Raw genomic sequence first — 16,591 nt, 5'->3', positions numbered from 1 at the left:
GGATTTTGCATGTGGTCCTTTCTGCCAAGTAGTCTCTGCTTCTCCAAGTGAATGAATTCCATCTGGAAATCATGGGATTAATAATGACACTCTAAGCTCGGAAATATTTTTCTGTGTCACTGCCATTTCCTCTATTTGGTGCATTTTCCCAGGAAAATAATAAAACAGCGTCACCAATGTATCAAGCAGGGATTTTAAAATTAGCAAGTACAGTTTCCCCTCCTGGGTCCCATGATTCACCTCTACCTCCTGGGGCCCATCCTGCTGCTGCAAGAGACTCAGGCCAGCTCTCTGCCAAAGCTCTGGACTCGGTGCCATGGCTTCCCAGACGTTGAGAGCAAGCAGCAAAGCCATCACTCCAAAGAAACAGAGTGGAAACAGGAGCAGGCTGAGGATCTCAAGAGTCAAGCAGACCCCAAACCACACCTCCCAGCTCCCTAGACACTACCCATGGTCTTGTCACCCAGAGAAGTGTCGAGTTGGTGACCCTGGGGCAACCACGGAAGCAGAGTTTCCATACCTTCTAGGGCCAAGTGCGTGATGCCCCACTCTGCACCATATGGGGAGAACAGAACGCCTCCCTGCACGGAACAGGAGGGAGGGACCGAAGCTGACACCCTGAGCCTGTAACCAGAGCGCTCTGCATGCATCATCCAGCCAAGAAGCTGCCGTGTTACCTGTGAAATAAGAGGAAGGGGAGAGTGTGGGTGAGTTAACTGGACCCACAGGGACCACAGGCCTCACCATTCGGGCTTCTTGTTTATTTCTGTCTGCAGGCATGGACACCAGGTGCCTGACTGGTCTCCGTGTCCAGACACAGGGATGGGACCATCGCGTATCTGGGCGAAGAGCACAGACCTCACGAGAAGTGGACAGAGGCCCTTCATCTGATTGATTTGGAGAGTTTCAGCACAGTCAGACATGGTGTGTGAAGTTCTACTTCCCCTCTAAAAAAAAATCACAAGAATGAATAAAGATGGGGAGAACCTACACTATTTTCCAGAGAAGGTGGGAGAGCCTGAGCTCATATAAATTAGACTTCTGTCTTTAGTGAAGACAGTCTATTGAGATTCTTTGTAACAGGATCAGCCATGTGGACTTGTGCTCAGGACACCCATCGCTGAGCAGCCCCTCCTTCAGCAAATGAATAAAACAAAGCCGGGAGAAGTTACTCCCTGAGGCCACACAGCCATTTAGGAGCAGGACTGGGACTAGTTCCCAGACCTCTGACTTGGGGTCATTTCCTGAATTATCAAAAAGTGGGGAGAAGTGGACTGTTAGCACTTCCTGGGGGCTTGCCTCAGCAGCAGGCCAACCACCCAGCACTGAGGTCCTGGTTTCCTGACCTTTAGTGGGGCTGCCTGAACAGGCTTCCTCATCCTGGGGTGTCTGGAGCTTGTCTGGGTGAAGCAGAAGAGGAGGCTGGGGAGACCAACATGGGGCACATCATGGGCTGTGACTGAGGTTCAGGAGTGTGACTAAGTAATTCTTGAGGAAGGAGCAATGAAACTTCTCATTCTTGAGATCCAAGCTGAAGCCAATCAGGGGCATGGAGAAGGCAATGGCAAGCCACTCCAGTACTCTTGCCTAGAAAATCCCATGGATGGAGGAGCCTGGTGGGCTACAGTCCATGGGGTCACCACGAGTCAGTTGTGACTGAGCGACTTCACTTTCACTTTTCACTTTCATGCAAAGGAGAAGGAAATGGCAACCTACTCCAGGGTTCTTGCCTGGAGAATCCCAGGGACCGCAGAGCCTGGTGGGCTGCTGTCTATGGGGTCGCACAGAGTCGGACACGACTGAATCGACTTAGCAGTAGCAGCAGCAGAACTGGAATAAAGTTTGTAGACTCTGAGGGAGAAATTTTGATTTAAGGTCAGTGAACAGCGGGCACCCCAGGAGGAGGTGGGAGGGAGGTGCGGTGTCACAGGGCCTGTGGGTGTGCTGGACACTGCTTGACCTCTTTCTCTAGTCCTGGCTTTGAGTCCTGCTTCCTCCAGGGCTCGAGGAAGAAAAGGCAATTGCTGTTTATTTTTTTGTTGTTGTTTTTTAGACTGCACCATGTACTCCAGTAGCTTCCCTAGTAGCTCAGATGGTAAAGAATCTGCCTGCAGTGCAAGAGACCTGTGTTTGATCCCTGGGTTGGGAAGATCCTCTAGAGAAGGGAATGACCACCCACTGCAGTATTCTTACCTGGGAAATTCCATGGACAGAGGAGCCTGGCAGGCTACAGTTCATGGGGTCACTGAGTCGGACACAACTGAAGCGGCTTAACACACACATACATGCAGCATGTGGGATCTTGTCCCTCCACCAGGGAAGAATCCCCCAACCAACGCACTGGGAGCATAGACTCCTAACTAGTGGACTGCCAGGGAAATCCCAGAAGAGATGCTGCCCAGCACCCTGAGCTACAGCTGAGACGCCCGTGCAGGGAGTTCTCCAGGGAAAGCTCAGTATTAATGTTATGCCTCAGATAACAGAGGAGCATGTAGAAAATGGCAATAATGTGGTTTACTCTGAACCAACTGAATCAGGTGATTCAAGGCCAGCAATATTTCTCAGAGGCCCTCAGCACCTGGATCTTCTCAGATCCAGGAAAAGAGTGTGACAGGATATGTGACCAGTGCAAGTTCAATGCGTGAAGCAGGGCACCCAAGGCTGGTGCTCTGGAACAACTCAAAGGGACAGGGTAGGGAGAGAGGGAGGGGGGTTCAGGATGTGGGGGACACATGTATACCTGTGGCCGATTCATGTTGATGTACGGCAAAAACCATCACAATATTGTAAAGTATTTATCTTCCAATTAAAAAAAAAGAAAAGAGTGTGACAGGGAGCCATGCACAAGAGCCAGAACCTGGACCAGCACGAAGTCTAGAACTTGGCGCCGTGCAGCCCCGAGCAGCCCTGAGCAGGTCTGACCACACCCGCTGTGCTGGTTGTCGTTGACTCTGAGCCTAAATTTTCCCAGTTATTAAGCGCCTATCATAATAGAGGCTGTTAGACCCAAGGGCTGCTTTGAAGAAGCAGACAGACAAGATCTCGATCCAGAGGAGGAATAAAGAAAAGGATCCGCTCTCCACACTTTCTGTTGGATTAATTTCTCAACTTCCCATCAAGCCTGTGGGAGGACACGTGGGAATGTGTCCAGAGAAGCACCCAGGACACCATAACAGGCACAGTAGGGCAGCACTTCCAGGTCCCAGAAGATCCTCCCAAGAGGTGGGGTTGGGGGGCAGGGAGAGGCATTTATGCTGGGACCTGGTTGCCTGTCTTAGGTCTGGGTGGCTTTAAGAAAGAAAGCTGAGTGGGTCTCAGCTTTGATCTGTGGCCCTCAGGACTGGAAATTCCCAACAGTGAAGCCCTTTCTACCTCCCTCCACTCCGCCCCCACTCAGACCAAGTGTCCACAGTCACCCACAGGACCCAACCCACTGCCAGACCAGTTTGCCCAGTTTTAAGATGAGGTGGTTGGACAGCATCACCGACTTGATGGACATGAGTCTGAGCAAGCTTTGGGAGTTGGTGATGGACAGAGAAGTTGGTGACGGACAGTGCTGCAGTCCATGGGGTCGAAAAGAGTCGGACACGACTGAGTGACTGAACTGCAGGAGACGCTCACTTCCGGTTGTCAGATGACATCCAGTCCAGAAGTTAATGGACAAGACCAAACCATTAAAGTCTGTGGTCAGCTTTGGGGGGAAACTGCAGAGCTTTATGTTGAGAAGAGTCATGCTAGAGAATTCGAGGCCTTGGCCTTCTTAGCAGGTCCGTGGGGTTGGGGGTGGGGATGGGGTGGGGTGGGATGGGGGCGTCATCTCTTCAGAGCCGGGCCTTCGGCTTGCCCTCGGACGGCAATGTGGGCGGGTGTGGTGGAGCTTGGCCCAGACAGGCGGAGAAGTCAAGTCCTTGCGTCCGGCGACCAGCGCGGGGTTTTGGGTTTTGACTGCAGAACCGCGGGCAGCGGAGCGGCAGCACGGCCACCCCCGCTCCGCTCACCGCCCACCCAGCCTAGGTGGGCGAGGCGCAGGCCTGAGGGTTTTGGAAGGAGCTGCGCGTGTTGGGGGGAGGTATCTCGTCCGGTGGAAGGTGGAGGCTTCTGAGGCGCTGGGACCCTCGTCACCCCGAACCTGCTCCCGGGGACCGTGACCCAACAAATAGCCGACCTCCAACTTTTCCCAGGGCGGAGGTCCTGCCGCGCCCGTCAGTCCGCAGGCTTCTGGCCGGCAGCTGGAGGCCGCGTCCACGCGGGTCTTTCGCCTGGGTCGCCTCCGGACAGACGCGCGGAGGGACCGTTTGTGGTCGGCAAGGGCAGTGGCGACCGGACGGGGCGTGCCAGACCCCCCGGGGGACCGCGGCCCTCGGGTAGGGGCTGGCAGAGGGGGCGGGGCGCGGCAGGCGGGGCTGCCCGAGCTGGGGGGCGGGGCGGCCGGCGCGGGGGGCGCGGCCCGGTTCGGGGCGGGGCGGCTCCGGGCTCCGCGCTCCGTCCGCCCTCGCTCCCGCGCCGCGCGCCCTCCCTCTCCACCCGCCTGTGCCGCCGCCGCGGCAGCCGGCGAAGCAACTTCCGAGCGCCCGCGACCGCCGGACCCCGGCGCCGCCCCCGGCCCAGCGCACCGCCAGCCGAGGCCATGGACGAGCTGGCCTGGCTGCTGCCCCCGCTCCTGCTGCTCTGCGCGCAGCACCGCGGCGCCAGGTGAGCGAGAGCCGGTCCGCCCTGCGGCCGCCCTCGGTGCGGATCCCGCGCCGCCGCGCCCGGGCTGCGAGATGGAGCCCCGCGCGAACCCTGGTCTTCAGGGCCCCGGTCTGTCCCCCGCCCACCGGTTCCCACCGTGTCTGCCCCCATCCCCTCCTCCACGACTCTCCCAGCGCCGGCCCTCCTCTCTCCAAACTCGCCGCGACGATGCCCTTGGGCGCGGGCAGCGGCGTGTTCTAGGTTCCGGCTGCCCCGGTGCTGTCCGCCGTCCCGGTGCTGAACCCGGCCGCGGGGCCGGTCGAGGGCGTCACAGCAGCTCTCCGTTCCTCCCCAGCCGGGGCTCTTCTGCTGAGCTCGGGTTCCTCGGCCCCGGCCGCCACTTGGCCGGTCCCTGGCTGGCTGGTGTCCTTCCAGGCGCGGCTTGAGCGCTCAGCATGGAAGAAAGGAGGGGTCCTGAGAACACGGGGAGCGGGTTGTGCCCCTTCCCCTGACAGCATCGCTCCCCGCAGCAGCTTCCGTGCAGCTAGCAGTCTGGGGTGGACACGAAGGCGCGTCCTCATAGCGGGTCTGGTTGTGGGTCTCCCTTCTGGGGCCATTTCAAATGCCACCCAACTCTAGAGAATGCGAATGGGGGAGCCAGGTGCCCCTGGCAGGAGAGAGACTCCAGATTTCTCCTTAATTCTGTCAGGAGAGCGGATGAGGCGCCCTGTCTGCCCTAGAGAGGGAAGAGGCTAAGAAGAAAGGTCCCAGTGCTGGGGCTCCCTCGCTGGCTCCCAGGGCCAGTGCAGTTCCAGCTCGCTTTTTGCATCTCTGCAGGCTGGACTTGATGTGGGCCCCAGGTCACCCAGTGTCCTGAGCACTGAGTCTGGTCACCTTTGAGGGGCCCTTTTGAAAATCAGCTGGGTGCAAGGACTGCAGAAAAAGCAGAGCAAAACCAGCTCTCCCCACCCCTTTCCCCAGCATTCCAGACTTCGTGGTCAACCAGCTGATGCCCCAGACTTTAAAAGCTAGAAATGGTTGAATGCTGACCTGTGTTTTGGCTGTAGGTGCTCGGTCAACATGTAGCATGGCTCTGTGTGTGTGTGTGGTCACACCTTCCTTGTTGCTGGGTTGGTGTAGAGTCAGGAAGGCCTGGGTCTGGCTGGAGAGGCGGACATCCCGCTGAGGTCACAGGCAGTGTTGATGTGGCCCCCGTCCCATTCCTTGTTTTTATCAAGCCTGATGGGCCGTTCTCCTCTCTCTTCTTCTGTTTCATGGTCCCAGGAAGGACAAAGTGTCCTGGTGTGGCCATAGGCAGATATGCTGGGAGCTGGGGGTGGGGGTGGGGGAGGGGTCAGCTGCTGGCTCATGCCCTCAGTCTTGTAGCCCCAGTTCTGAAATACAAGCTGCTCTGAACTCCCAAGTCTTTACCCAAGTTTGACACCGAAACTCACCTGGCAGCAAAGCCTGCCCTGCTCATTTTGTCTTTATTCATGCTACTCATGGGGCATATTTACATGTTTGCTGCTGGAAAATTCTCCAAACACCTCTTTCCCCCAACCAAGTCCATAAGTGCCTCATATCACCCTTCTCCAGTCTACAGTGTTCTGAACTCTGGCCCCATCTGGATCCTAGGTTGTGGGGTGAGGGGGACCTGTCTGCCTGCAGGAAGGCTGAGGCCCCAGTTGGGACAAGAACCTCCAGGCTTTCGGGGCCTTCATCCATTCAGGCCTCCTTTCCCATCTGCTCTGTGTCCCTCCACTCGAAAACAAGAGGAACAGTGTCCTCACTTCCGTCATCACCTCCCTCCACCGGGGCACTGTGGGGGTGGACCGTGGGGCTGAGGGAAGGGCCTCTCTGCTGCAACTACTAAGCGAGATCCCAGGGTTTCTGGTGGGATGAGAGGGGGGTGAGCCTCACAGACTTTGTGTGTTGGGTCAAGGCCATGCATCCCTGAGTTTGAAGGTCCGCTCACACAGCGGCCTCCTAAGCTTGCCGGCTGCACACCTGAGTGGGTGGCCTCCCCAGCTGCTGGCACCTCCGTCTCCCTGGAGAAGCTGCGCCTGCGGCTCCCGCCCGCCTTCACCTCCTGTGCGAGCATCGTGGTGTTTGCCTTGGTAACTGAGGTGCCAGCACGGTGGTGGCTGCTCTAGAAGCAGAGCTGTCAGGGATCTGTGGACTCGTGTGTGCACAGGGGAGGCTCCTGGGGGGCACCTGCTGCCTCGCTCAGCTACGCCCACCTTCCCTTCCAGTCCCCAGGGGCACAGGCAAGTGATGGGCTGGGCTCTCTCTCAGGAGAGAAGAGAGGAAAGTGAAGCCAGGAGAGGGCGGGGCCTGGCTACACCAGGGGTAGCCAGGGTGGAAGCTGCCTGTGATTTCAAGGCACCTGCTTCGTTCAGGAGCTTGAGCCTAGTGTGTCTCTGAGCTCTAGGCCAGCGCCGGCCAGACCTCTTCTCAGGACAAGGTCGATGTCCCTGCTTTCTAACTCCATGCAGAGCTCCCAGCAGTGGAGCTGGTTCCCGGCCCACCCCCACTGACTGCCTGAACCAGTGGAGGTGGGCGGGGTCCTCCAGGACTCAGAGTAGCACAGTCCTCGGGCAGCCCCAGCCCCCACATTCCTTGATGGCTGCAGAAATACCCATCCTCATCCCAAGTGAGATGTGACCCAGGGCAGCCTGCTCCCTTCTCATCCCTGGAGACGGCAGAGGCTGACTGGGGTCCTGACACTTTCTGGTGAGTTTCAGGGGGGTGCTGCCCTTGACCTTGCCTCTGTGCCCCTGAGTGGATGTGGGGGCCCTGGCCAAGGGCAGGTGTATCCACCTGTGTGCCAGCCTGAGCTCAGGAATGATGGCGTCTCCTAACAGCCTGGCTGCAGGTAGGCCAGCCGCTACACAAGACGGCATCTGGGCCGGTCCAAAAATAAAGCCTTGTTCAATCCCTTCATATCCGACCTTCAGGGTGACCTCCATTTGCATTTTTAATTGTGCTTTACTAGGGATCAGGGCTTCAGTTAATTCTGTCTTTTACTTTGTCACCAAAGAACCTGCCCTGTGCACATGTCCCACCCAGCCTTGCCTGGAGGGACCCTGTGGGCCTGCAGGGTGGGGCAGGCTTCGCGGGGCTCACTAGCTGAGGACCTCCTGTCATAGTCAGCCTCCCCACAGGCACCCGGCCTGGTGCTTCCCAAGCCCCCGGCAGCCCCCAGGGCTTCTTGAGCCCACCTCTGTGGATGGCTTCAGGGCTGGTCCAGTGGGTTGCTCAGCCCCATGGACTGCATCCGAGTTTGCTCCTGGCCCCTCTCTTCCCCCACTCCCCCACCGTTGGTCTGGACTAGGCCCCTTCCCGTCTCCACGGCCTGGCCAACTCAGCCCAGCTTCCCCCACCTCCACAATGGGCCCCCAGTTTATCCCCAGGACACTCCCCAGCCCCTCCCTCACCAGTACCAGTCCCCCCCGTCCCCCGTCCACCCCTTTCCACTCTCTGCCCAATGCCTCCTGCCACCCTCCAGGCCCCTCCCAGGGCCCCCCATGCGGAGTCCTCGCCTGCCTCCCACCTCTTCCCATCCCTGAGACTCCCATTCTCTCTCTTTGAGCTCTAATGTCACTTTCCCCAGGGGGCCGGTGTGGGGTGGCTGTCCCTGTGTCCCCAGTCAGAGGACTCCTGACCTCACCTTTCAGTGACTCTGTTCACACTCACAGCCCTCGAGTTGCCACCCCTCATGGACACTGACCATGCTGGGCTTGGCCCACAACTGCCCTTGCCTGGCTCAGCCACATCCCTGGAGTAGGGCGGCACTGAGGGTCTCGCCTGCCAGATGAAGGGTGGATGAATACAGGAGTAACCAGGCAGCTTCCTGCAGGGCCAAGAGCAGGACCAGGAGAGGGATGGGGTCAGTGGAAGTGGGGGGAATCAGCTTGAAGATATGGGTATGGTCAGAGTTAGGGCTGGAGAAAGGAGTCGGGGCAGAGGGCAAGGTCTGGAGGGTGAAGCAGGCTTCTAAGGGGAGATGGGAGAGGAGAGTCAGGAAGCACTGGCAGCCTGGGGGTGCTGGGGTGAGGGCAGAGCTGGGAGGGGTGGGCAGCAGCCCTGAGGGGGCCCAGCGGGGCCAGGGGTCTTCTCAAGGTTGCCAGAAGGGCCCAGAGTGGGGACCCAGGCATGCGGCCACACCTGACTCGGGGACAGGGAGGAACAGCCTCAAGGCTCCTTGCAACCTTCATCCAGACCTGGCCAGTCATGTTCCTGTCCCCTGGGCTGTGGCCAGGCTCTGGCCAAGGTGACCAAGAGGCCTTCTCTGCTCAAGGGGAGGGAAGTGACTCAGACGGAAACTCGAGGGTTGCTCCTAAATGTCCCTCCTCCTTCTGGCTGTCCAGTTTAGGAGAAATACCACTCCCTCACGGTGGGCCAGAATAAGAAGAGGGTCTGAGGGTCCCATGGCTGCTGTAACAGTGGCTGCAAGCTGGAGGATGTAACAGGAATTTATCCTCCAGTAATTCTGGGGCCAGGAGTCTGAAGCCAAGGTGTTGGCAGGGCTGGGAGAGTCTGTCCATGCCTCTGTCCAGTCCCTGGGAATGCTGGAGTCCCCCATGTCCCTGGGCTTGTGGCCTCATCACTCAGACACCCGCCTCTTTGGGCACATGGCTTCTCCCTGGACGTCCATTTCCTCTTCTTGTAAGGATATTCATCCTGGATTTAGAGCCCACCTAGTCTAGCATGACCTTATCATAATTAATAATGTCTGTTAAGTCCCTATTTCCCGTTAGGGTTCCATTCTGGAGCTCTGGGTAAATATGAATCTGGGGGGCACTGTTCCCAAGAGGATGGGTAAGCAGAGGAGAGGTGGGCCAGCAGAGCCACTGGGACATCTGGCAGTCAGCGTGTCCAGGCCACAAGATGCCTGTGTGTGTGGGTCCCTGTCTGGCATCCCTAAGGACAGATATCACCAGCACCGGCTGACGGTAGGGTTCACCTGAACCAGCGGACACGGCCTACATCTGCTCCGGGGTCAGGCTGAGTCCCAGAGGCACATGGTAATTTAGGGACTTCTGGGGCCTGCCTAGGAGGGGACAGAGCTGGAAGCCAGACTATGGCCTCCCCACAGGCCCCAGCCCGGCCCTGGATCTCCCTCTCCTGAGCCCTTAGCCTCCTTGTCACATGTTTTTTTTTCTCCCATCACCTCCTACAGGACACTTGGCCCTCAGAGCTGAATGAGAGGCCATGTGCTCTTTGTGGGGTCCCCCAAGGCCAACTTGTTGAGGAACCCCAGAAGTGGAGGTGCAGGCTGGTTATGGAGGGAGGCTGGGGCCTCTGCGTGACCTGGCATCCACCCTCAGGGCCGGGGTGAGGGGGTGGGGGAAGAGGTCAAAGAGTCCCGGGTCCTGCACCTCCAGGGGTCCCTGTGTCCCCGGAGGGCCTTCTCCCTGTCCACTCCTAGCCTAGCTGCCCAGAACAGGCTCTGTCCCTGGTGCCCTGCCTGTGAGGAGCGGACCTTGCGTTTCCAGGGCAATGAATGACATTGGCGACTATGTTGGCTCCAACCTGGAGATATCCTGGCTCCCCAACCTGGACGGCCTGATAGAAGGCTACGCTCGCAACTTTCGGCCCGGCATTGGAGGTGAGAGTGGCTGCCGGACTCGGGCAGACCCTGGGTCTGGCCATGATGTGAACCCCACTGGGCTCTGGGCTGGGGCAGACCCTGGGTCCCCAATAGTGCATCAGAGCACCAGTCCCCAGGAAGCCAGCTGGGAAGGTGAGTCTGCTCAGGCCTGGGCAGATCTGCACCAAGACAGCCTCCCTGCCAAGCTCCCAGCTGTCCCCTGTCCTGCCTGTGGGGGCATTTGCTGGCCTGGTCGAGTTCTCGGGGATGCTGGGGCCTGGGCTCAGCCCAACCTGCCTCCAACCCTGCTGTTTCCTTGCAGGCCCCGCTGTGAACGTGGCGCTCGCCATCGAGGTGGCCAGCATTGACCACATCTCGGAGGTGAACATGGTAGGTCCCGTCGGCACCCCGGCCCTGCCCCGGCTGCGTGCCCCCGGGAGCGGAGGGGCTGACGGCCGGGCCTCTGTGCCCCCAGGAGTACACCATGACAGTGTTCCTGCACCAGAGCTGGCGCGACAGCAGGCTGTCCTACAACCACACCAATGAGACCCTGGGCTTGGACAGCCGCTTCGTGGACAAGCTGTGGCTCCCGGACACCTTCATCGTGAACGCCAAGTCTGCCTGGTTCCACGATGTGACAGTGGAGAACAAGCTCATCCGGCTGCAGCCTGACGGGGTGATTCTCTACAGCATCCGGTGGGCTGCCTGCGAGCGCCGCTGGGAGCTGGGGGTGGGGTTGGGGGGACGGGGTGGTATTTATATCCCCAACAAACAGCAGCTGTGCAGGAAGCAGAGGTTGCTGGCCAGCAGCCAGCACAGGCTGCTTTTTGGCTAACACGTGCCCTTTTCTTTTTAAATTGAGGTGAAGTTCACATAACACCAAATCAAGCATTTAAAAGTGAACAATTCTGTGATTTTAGTACACTCCCCACGGAGTGCAAACACCACCTCCAGCCAGTTCTAACACACTTCACCCTCAAAAGGAGACCCTGTCCCCATCAGCAGTCACCCCCTTCCCTCCTCCTGGCTCCAGAAACCGCCAATCTGCTTTCCAGCTCATAGATTTGCCGATTCTGCACATTTCACACAAAATTAATCCTATGCCACGTGACCTATCGTGTTTGCTTTTTCCCACTTAGTGTAGTGTTTTCGGGGTTCATCTGTACTGTAACATTTATCAGAATTTCCTAACTCTTTATGGCAGAGCCACATTCCGTTGTGTGGACACCAGTTTGTGTATCCACTCCTCCATCAATGGACAGCTGTGGGGCTGTGGACACACGTGTACGTGTGTTTGTTTGTTTTCTGATACACGCCATTTAAAAGTGGACTTAATCGCCCACATTTTAAAAATCAGATTTACACAAAAACCTGAATTCTCTTGGAAAATCAGCCTTTTTACAGGCTGCAGGGTCAGTGGAGACACCTTGAGGCCATTCCAGTGATAGGCGGGGGGAGGACGCTCAGGGTGGACCTGCCTTCTTGGCTCCTGACTTAGGTGTTCTGAAGGATGAGTAAAGTGAACAAAATCCAGTTATTGATCCCTGAAGCGAGACTCACAAATATCTGTAAAGTGGCCACAGTTTCTGCCCAGATGTCAGCAGCTTGCTGACAAAACCAGGGGCAGCCTGGGCACTGCCCCCGCAGCAAGGTCCCACTGGCCGTATGCAGGGGCGTCTCTGCCGTGGGGGGCAAGGGAGCCGCCGGTGGCCCTAGGCTGGCCTCACCCCGGCAGACTGGTGTTGTCTGGGCAGAATCACGTCCACGGTGGCCTGCGACATGGACCTGGCCAAGTATCCCATGGATGAACAGGAGTGCATGCTGCACCTGGAGAGTTGTGAGTGTGGCTGGCCTGCCAGTGGGAGGGAGAGGTTGCAGGGGGTCGGGGGGTGGGGGGCAGAAGGCAATGGGGAGGCGGGGCACTGGAGGTGGGGGAAGGGGGCTAGGTGGGGAGGTGGGGGAAGGGGGCTGGGTGGGGAGGTGGGCAGGGGGTGCTGGTGGGATGGGGTGGGGTGCATGTGGGGGATGGGGGTAGGGCACTGGAGTTGGGACACTGGAGTTGGGGGTGGGGGCAAGGGGGCAGGGGGCACTGGGGGAGGGGTGGGCTGGCCTTGGGGTGTGTGGGGGAGAGGAGGGGGCGTGGGAGAGGGGCAGTGGGGTGGAGATGGGCAGCAGAAGCATAAGGAAGAGAAAGGAGCAGGCTGGCCCTCCTCCCTTGGGTCAGCGTCCTGCCTGTGACAGCTGGCCCCAGAGCCCAGATGAGACAGATACCTATGTCATTGTCCAGTATGGCAACCCCTGTGGGCCACCTGGCAAGGGTGGCCTGCACTTTTGCCAGCTCCTCTGGACTTGCCTACCTTTCCAAGGCCCCAGGTGTGGCCCCAGGCTCCTTGTTCCCTGTCTCTGTGTATCGAACCCTGGTATAGTCAGGGCAGTCCTGTAGGAGCCACCAGGGGCTGAGGAGGGGAGCTGCAGGGGCTGGGGAGGGGGTGCCAGGCCCTGCAGCCCATCCGCGGCCTCTCCTGCAGACGGCTACTCATCCGAGGACATCGTCTACTACTGGTCCGAGAACCAGGAGCAGATCCACGGGCTGGACAAGCTGCAGCTGGCCCAGTTCACCATCACCAGCTACCGCTTCACCACAGAGCTGATGAACTTCAAGTCGGGTAATGTGGTCACTTCCTGTGAGCCCTGCTGCTGGTTTTCTAGTGTTTTCCGTGGGGCCCCTAGTCAGCTCTGAGGGCCCCGAGGTTGCAGCTAGAATATTGCTGGTCAGTGCAGGCCGTACCCAGCCTAGCTGCTCGGGACAGGCCACAGTGCAAGCCCAGATCAAGTTTCCTCCATCTTGCTCCTCGGCCCTTCATTACTTCCCAGAGTTTGGGGGATATCTGGTGGGGTTGGGGGTACCTTGGGGGTACATTGTCTTCTGGCCTCTCCTGCCCCTTCCCACTCCTGCTGCCCATTCATTGGAGCCAGTGAGCCCAGACTGGCTCTTTCTTGCCGCTCAGCTATGCATGGGGAGGGTGGGGAGAAAGGGGTGGGGGACCATACCCTGGGAGGGTCCTGGCGGGCCAGCAGCCACACTAGGCTCTCCTCTCCTTTCTCTGGTGGCCCTGCAGCAAGGCTGGCCCTTTCCTGACCCATCAGGCTATTGGGAGGTGGGGACGAGGGCCCTCCTTCCTTTGGAGGCTGGCAGTGGCCCGGCTGCTCCCCCAGCCCTCCTCTCCCGGTGCTGTTGAGGGTGGTGGGCCTGGTGCTGATGCTGTTGGGGGTGCTCTCCGGCAGCCGGCCAGTTCCCCCGACTCAGCTTGCACTTCCATCTGCGGAGGAACCGCGGCGTCTACATCATCCAGTCCTACATGCCCTCCGTCCTCCTGGTCGCCATGTCCTGGGTCTCCTTCTGGATCAGCCAGGCAGCAGTGCCCGCCAGGGTGTCTCTAGGTAGGGGCCCTGGCCTGTCCTCCGAGGGAGCAGGTGGGAGGGTGGGAGTCGGGCCTGGACCTGTCCTGAACACTGGCCCACGTCCTGGGGCAGAGGCCAGCTAGGCCAGCCCCGGTAAGAGGAGCCTGACCTGCACTCAGGTTGGGTGGGGTGGCAGGGCTCCAGGGATGGCACCCTCTGCGCCCCCAGGCATCACCACAGTGCTGACCATGACCACGCTGATGGTCAGTGCCCGCTCCTCCCTCCCACGGGCATCGGCCATCAAGGCATTGGATGTGTACTTCTGGATCTGCTATGTCTTTGTGTTCGCCGCCCTGGTGGAGTATGCCTTTGCCCACTTCAATGCTGACTACCGGAAGAAACAGAAGGCCAAGGCCAAGGCCAAGGTCAAGGTTAAGGAGCAGAGGGCTGAGGTGAGGCTGGGCAGGGCAAAGGACAGCCCCTCCCCCAGCACCGCCAAGGGCCAGCATTGCTGGCAGGGTGGGGGGCATTTTGTCCCGCGCTCAGCCCGGCCCCCCTCTCTCCTGCTATGTGGATGGAGCCACTGGTTGGGTTGGGGTCCCCCGTGCTGGCTGGGTCAGGGGTCCCCCGTGCTGGCTGGGTCAGGGGTCCCCCTGCTGGTCAGGTTGGGGGTCCCTCTAGCTGTCTGAGTTGGGTTCCTGCCCTTGCTGTCAGGGTCTGGGTCCCCCCTGCTGGCTGGGTTGGGGTCCCTGCCCCCCGCTTTCTGGTGCTCAGCCTGCCCCCTCCCCATGCAGATGGACGTGAAGAATGCCATTGTGCTCTTCTCTCTCTCCGCTGCGGGCGTTACTCAGGAGCTAGCTGTGTCCCGCCGGCCATGCCGCTTGCCCGGGAACCTCATGGGCTCCTACAGGTCTGTGGAGGTGGAGACAGGGGAGACAAAGAAGCAGGGGAGCCAGGGGGGCCTCCGTGGGCTTCTCAAGCCCATCGACGCGGACACCATTGACATCTATGCCCGTGCTGTGTTCCCCGCGGCCTTTGCCGCCGTCAACGTCATCTACTGGGCCGCATACACCATGTGAGGCCCACGGGGGGCTTCACTGGCCCAGGACCTCCTGGGGGAAGGATCCTGGGCAGCTCTGAGTGTTTCAGAGGAGGCAGGACCATGGGCCAGATGAGATGAGAGGAAAGCTTCGGTCTCGCTCAGCGCTCCCAGGCTCTGACCCCACATTTGCCAGGACCCCGTCTGCAGACACCTCCTCTCCAGCAGCCCAAACGCCTGACCCAGTAGCCAGGCAGGCACGGCCCTGGGAGCTTCACGTCAACTTGGAGACAGATCCTGACTCAGGGACTGGCTCTGTGGGTCTGGACCAGGGAGGGGGAGGAGGCCGGGTGAGGATGGTGCTCAAGTCTCGCGAGACCATGGGAAGGGCATTCCCGGGCATTGGGTCCCAGCATGAAATAAAACGGAGCCTTTGGCCATCACTCACACTGTGGCTGTGGCCTCCTCTCCTGGGGCCTGCACGGCCCTCCTCCACTGTGGGCTCCACAGGTTTGGGACAGAGGGGCTCCGGGTTGGGATGTAGGGGCTGAAGGTGTCCCTGGGGTTCATGGCGAGGTGCCACCATAGTGCCTTCTGAATGTGGTGATGGGACAACAGTGGCCACTGAGTCCCCACAAATGCCCAGCCCCTCCCACCTCTGCTGCCACCAGGGACTCAGGGTGACAGGGCCACTGCTCTTAGAAGGGCTCCAGGTGCTCCCACACCAGAGCAGAGCAGGCTGTCACACTGGAGGGAACAGAGGCAACCGTGGGGCAGCTGTGGGTGAGCTGTCTACTGCGAGGTCAGGAATGCCAGGCCCAGGGCCCTGCTGTGATCAGGTGGCAGCCAGGCCATGACCCCACTGGCCTGAGGTCCTCCCCAAGCCACCTTGAGGGGTGGCAGTGACTTTGTGGGAATCAGAAAGGGTGCCTGCTGGGCCACCTGCCCTCAGCCAGCACACGTGCCCAGGATGTGCAGTGTTCCCAAGCTCTGGGGGCAGGTGCTGGGGACCCTCACCATGGGCAGGCTGAGCTGGCTGAGTGACCCAAGGCCAGCTGAGCCCACAGCGGGCTCCCACAGAAGCAGCCGTGTCTGAGGCCTGTACCTTCCCAGGGTCCACACCTTCAGCTTGAAGACCTTACCTCCTGAAGACGCCTTCCTGAAGGGCTGCCCTCCGGGCCTCTGCTCTAAAGGACTGGCCTGAAGGGCTGGGCAGGGTCATCCCAGGGGCGGGATCGGCCAGGGAGTGGGACCCCCAGACCCCATCGTGACCCACGTGGGAGCAGGAGAAAGCAGGAGGCAAAGTCTGGACACACAGGCCCCAGGCCAACTCCGGACAGTGGGGGTGGCAGGCCATACCCGGCCAGTTCTGAGAATGAGGACAGAGAGACCTTTTTCTCCACCTCCCAGATGGGTACCTTCTGGCCTGCATGCCCAGAAGGGTCACCACGCCCTCCTCCTGGAAGGTGGAGCATGGCCTGGGGGTGAGATGTCCAGGCCCAGCTGGCACCCTGAAGCTACTGAGCTGGATCACAGCACCCCTGGCACCTAGGGTCCTGCTCCAAGGCCTGCCTTCCCCGGGACCTCTGGTGGCCACACAGGTGGGTCCAAGATATCTGGAACTTCTGTCCTTACCTGGTTCCAGAAGCTGGTGAGCCAACCCCCCTCTGCTGCCAGGACCCTGCCCACCCGGCGCCACCTCTCCACACTGTCCCCACCACTCCCAGGCTGCCCTCCTTCTGCTGCGCGTACCCACAGGAGCTATTTAAAGCCGGCTTTGTGACTGCCTTGGGCACCCACGCAGTGAGGCCCGCCCGGGCAGGAGACTTCTCCTGATTCCAAAGCCAGCAATCACTCCCTCTAGCCTGCAGGCTGCTATTTCTGCC

General features: G+C 59.7%; 1 protein-coding gene across 2 annotated transcripts; it reads left to right on the top strand.

Annotated features, from left to right (window-relative positions):
* Positions 1–4,511: 4,511 nt before the first annotated feature.
* GABRD (gamma-aminobutyric acid type A receptor subunit delta) lies at positions 4,512–15,154 on the top strand. 2 transcript variants are annotated; one of them, XM_070768359.1, is made up of 9 exons: positions 4,512–4,692; positions 10,170–10,282; positions 10,587–10,654; positions 10,770–10,960; positions 12,019–12,101; positions 12,793–12,930; positions 13,550–13,705; positions 13,895–14,118; positions 14,461–15,154. In XM_070768359.1, exons 1-9 carry the CDS (start codon positions 4,628–4,630, stop codon positions 14,743–14,745), a joined length of 1,323 nt encoding a protein of 440 aa, XP_070624460.1. In that variant the 5' UTR covers positions 4,512–4,627; the 3' UTR covers positions 14,746–15,154. The 2 variants fall into 2 exon arrangements, with proteins under 2 accessions (XP_070624460.1, XP_019831565.1); XM_019976006.2 differs by having other exon boundaries at positions 4,513–4,692; positions 10,740–10,960.
* The last annotated feature ends 1,437 nt before the right edge of the window (positions 15,155–16,591 follow it).

Source organism: Bos indicus, chromosome 16, assembly GCF_029378745.1.
Source record: "Bos indicus isolate NIAB-ARS_2022 breed Sahiwal x Tharparkar chromosome 16, NIAB-ARS_B.indTharparkar_mat_pri_1.0, whole genome shotgun sequence".
NCBI lineage: Eukaryota > Metazoa > Chordata > Mammalia > Artiodactyla > Bovidae > Bos > Bos indicus.
Note: the sequence above shows the minus strand (reverse complement) of the source record. Positions and strands in the feature narration are given on the sequence as shown.

What these genes read in the sequence shown, in the direction of transcription:
- GABRD (XM_019976006.2), top strand. Translation starts at nt 4,628, where the DNA reads ATGGACGAGCTGGCCTGGCTGCTGCCCCCGCTCCTGCTGCTCTGCGCG. An exon ending in CTTTCGGCCCGGCATTGGAG is followed by an intron (nt 10,283 to 10,586) that starts GTGAGAGTGGCT and finishes GTTTCCTTGCAG; the next exon opens with GCCCCGCTGTGAACGTGGCG. An exon ending in ACATCTCGGAGGTGAACATG is followed by an intron (nt 10,655 to 10,739) that starts GTAGGTCCCGTC and finishes CTGTGCCCCCAG; the next exon opens with GAGTACACCATGACAGTGTT.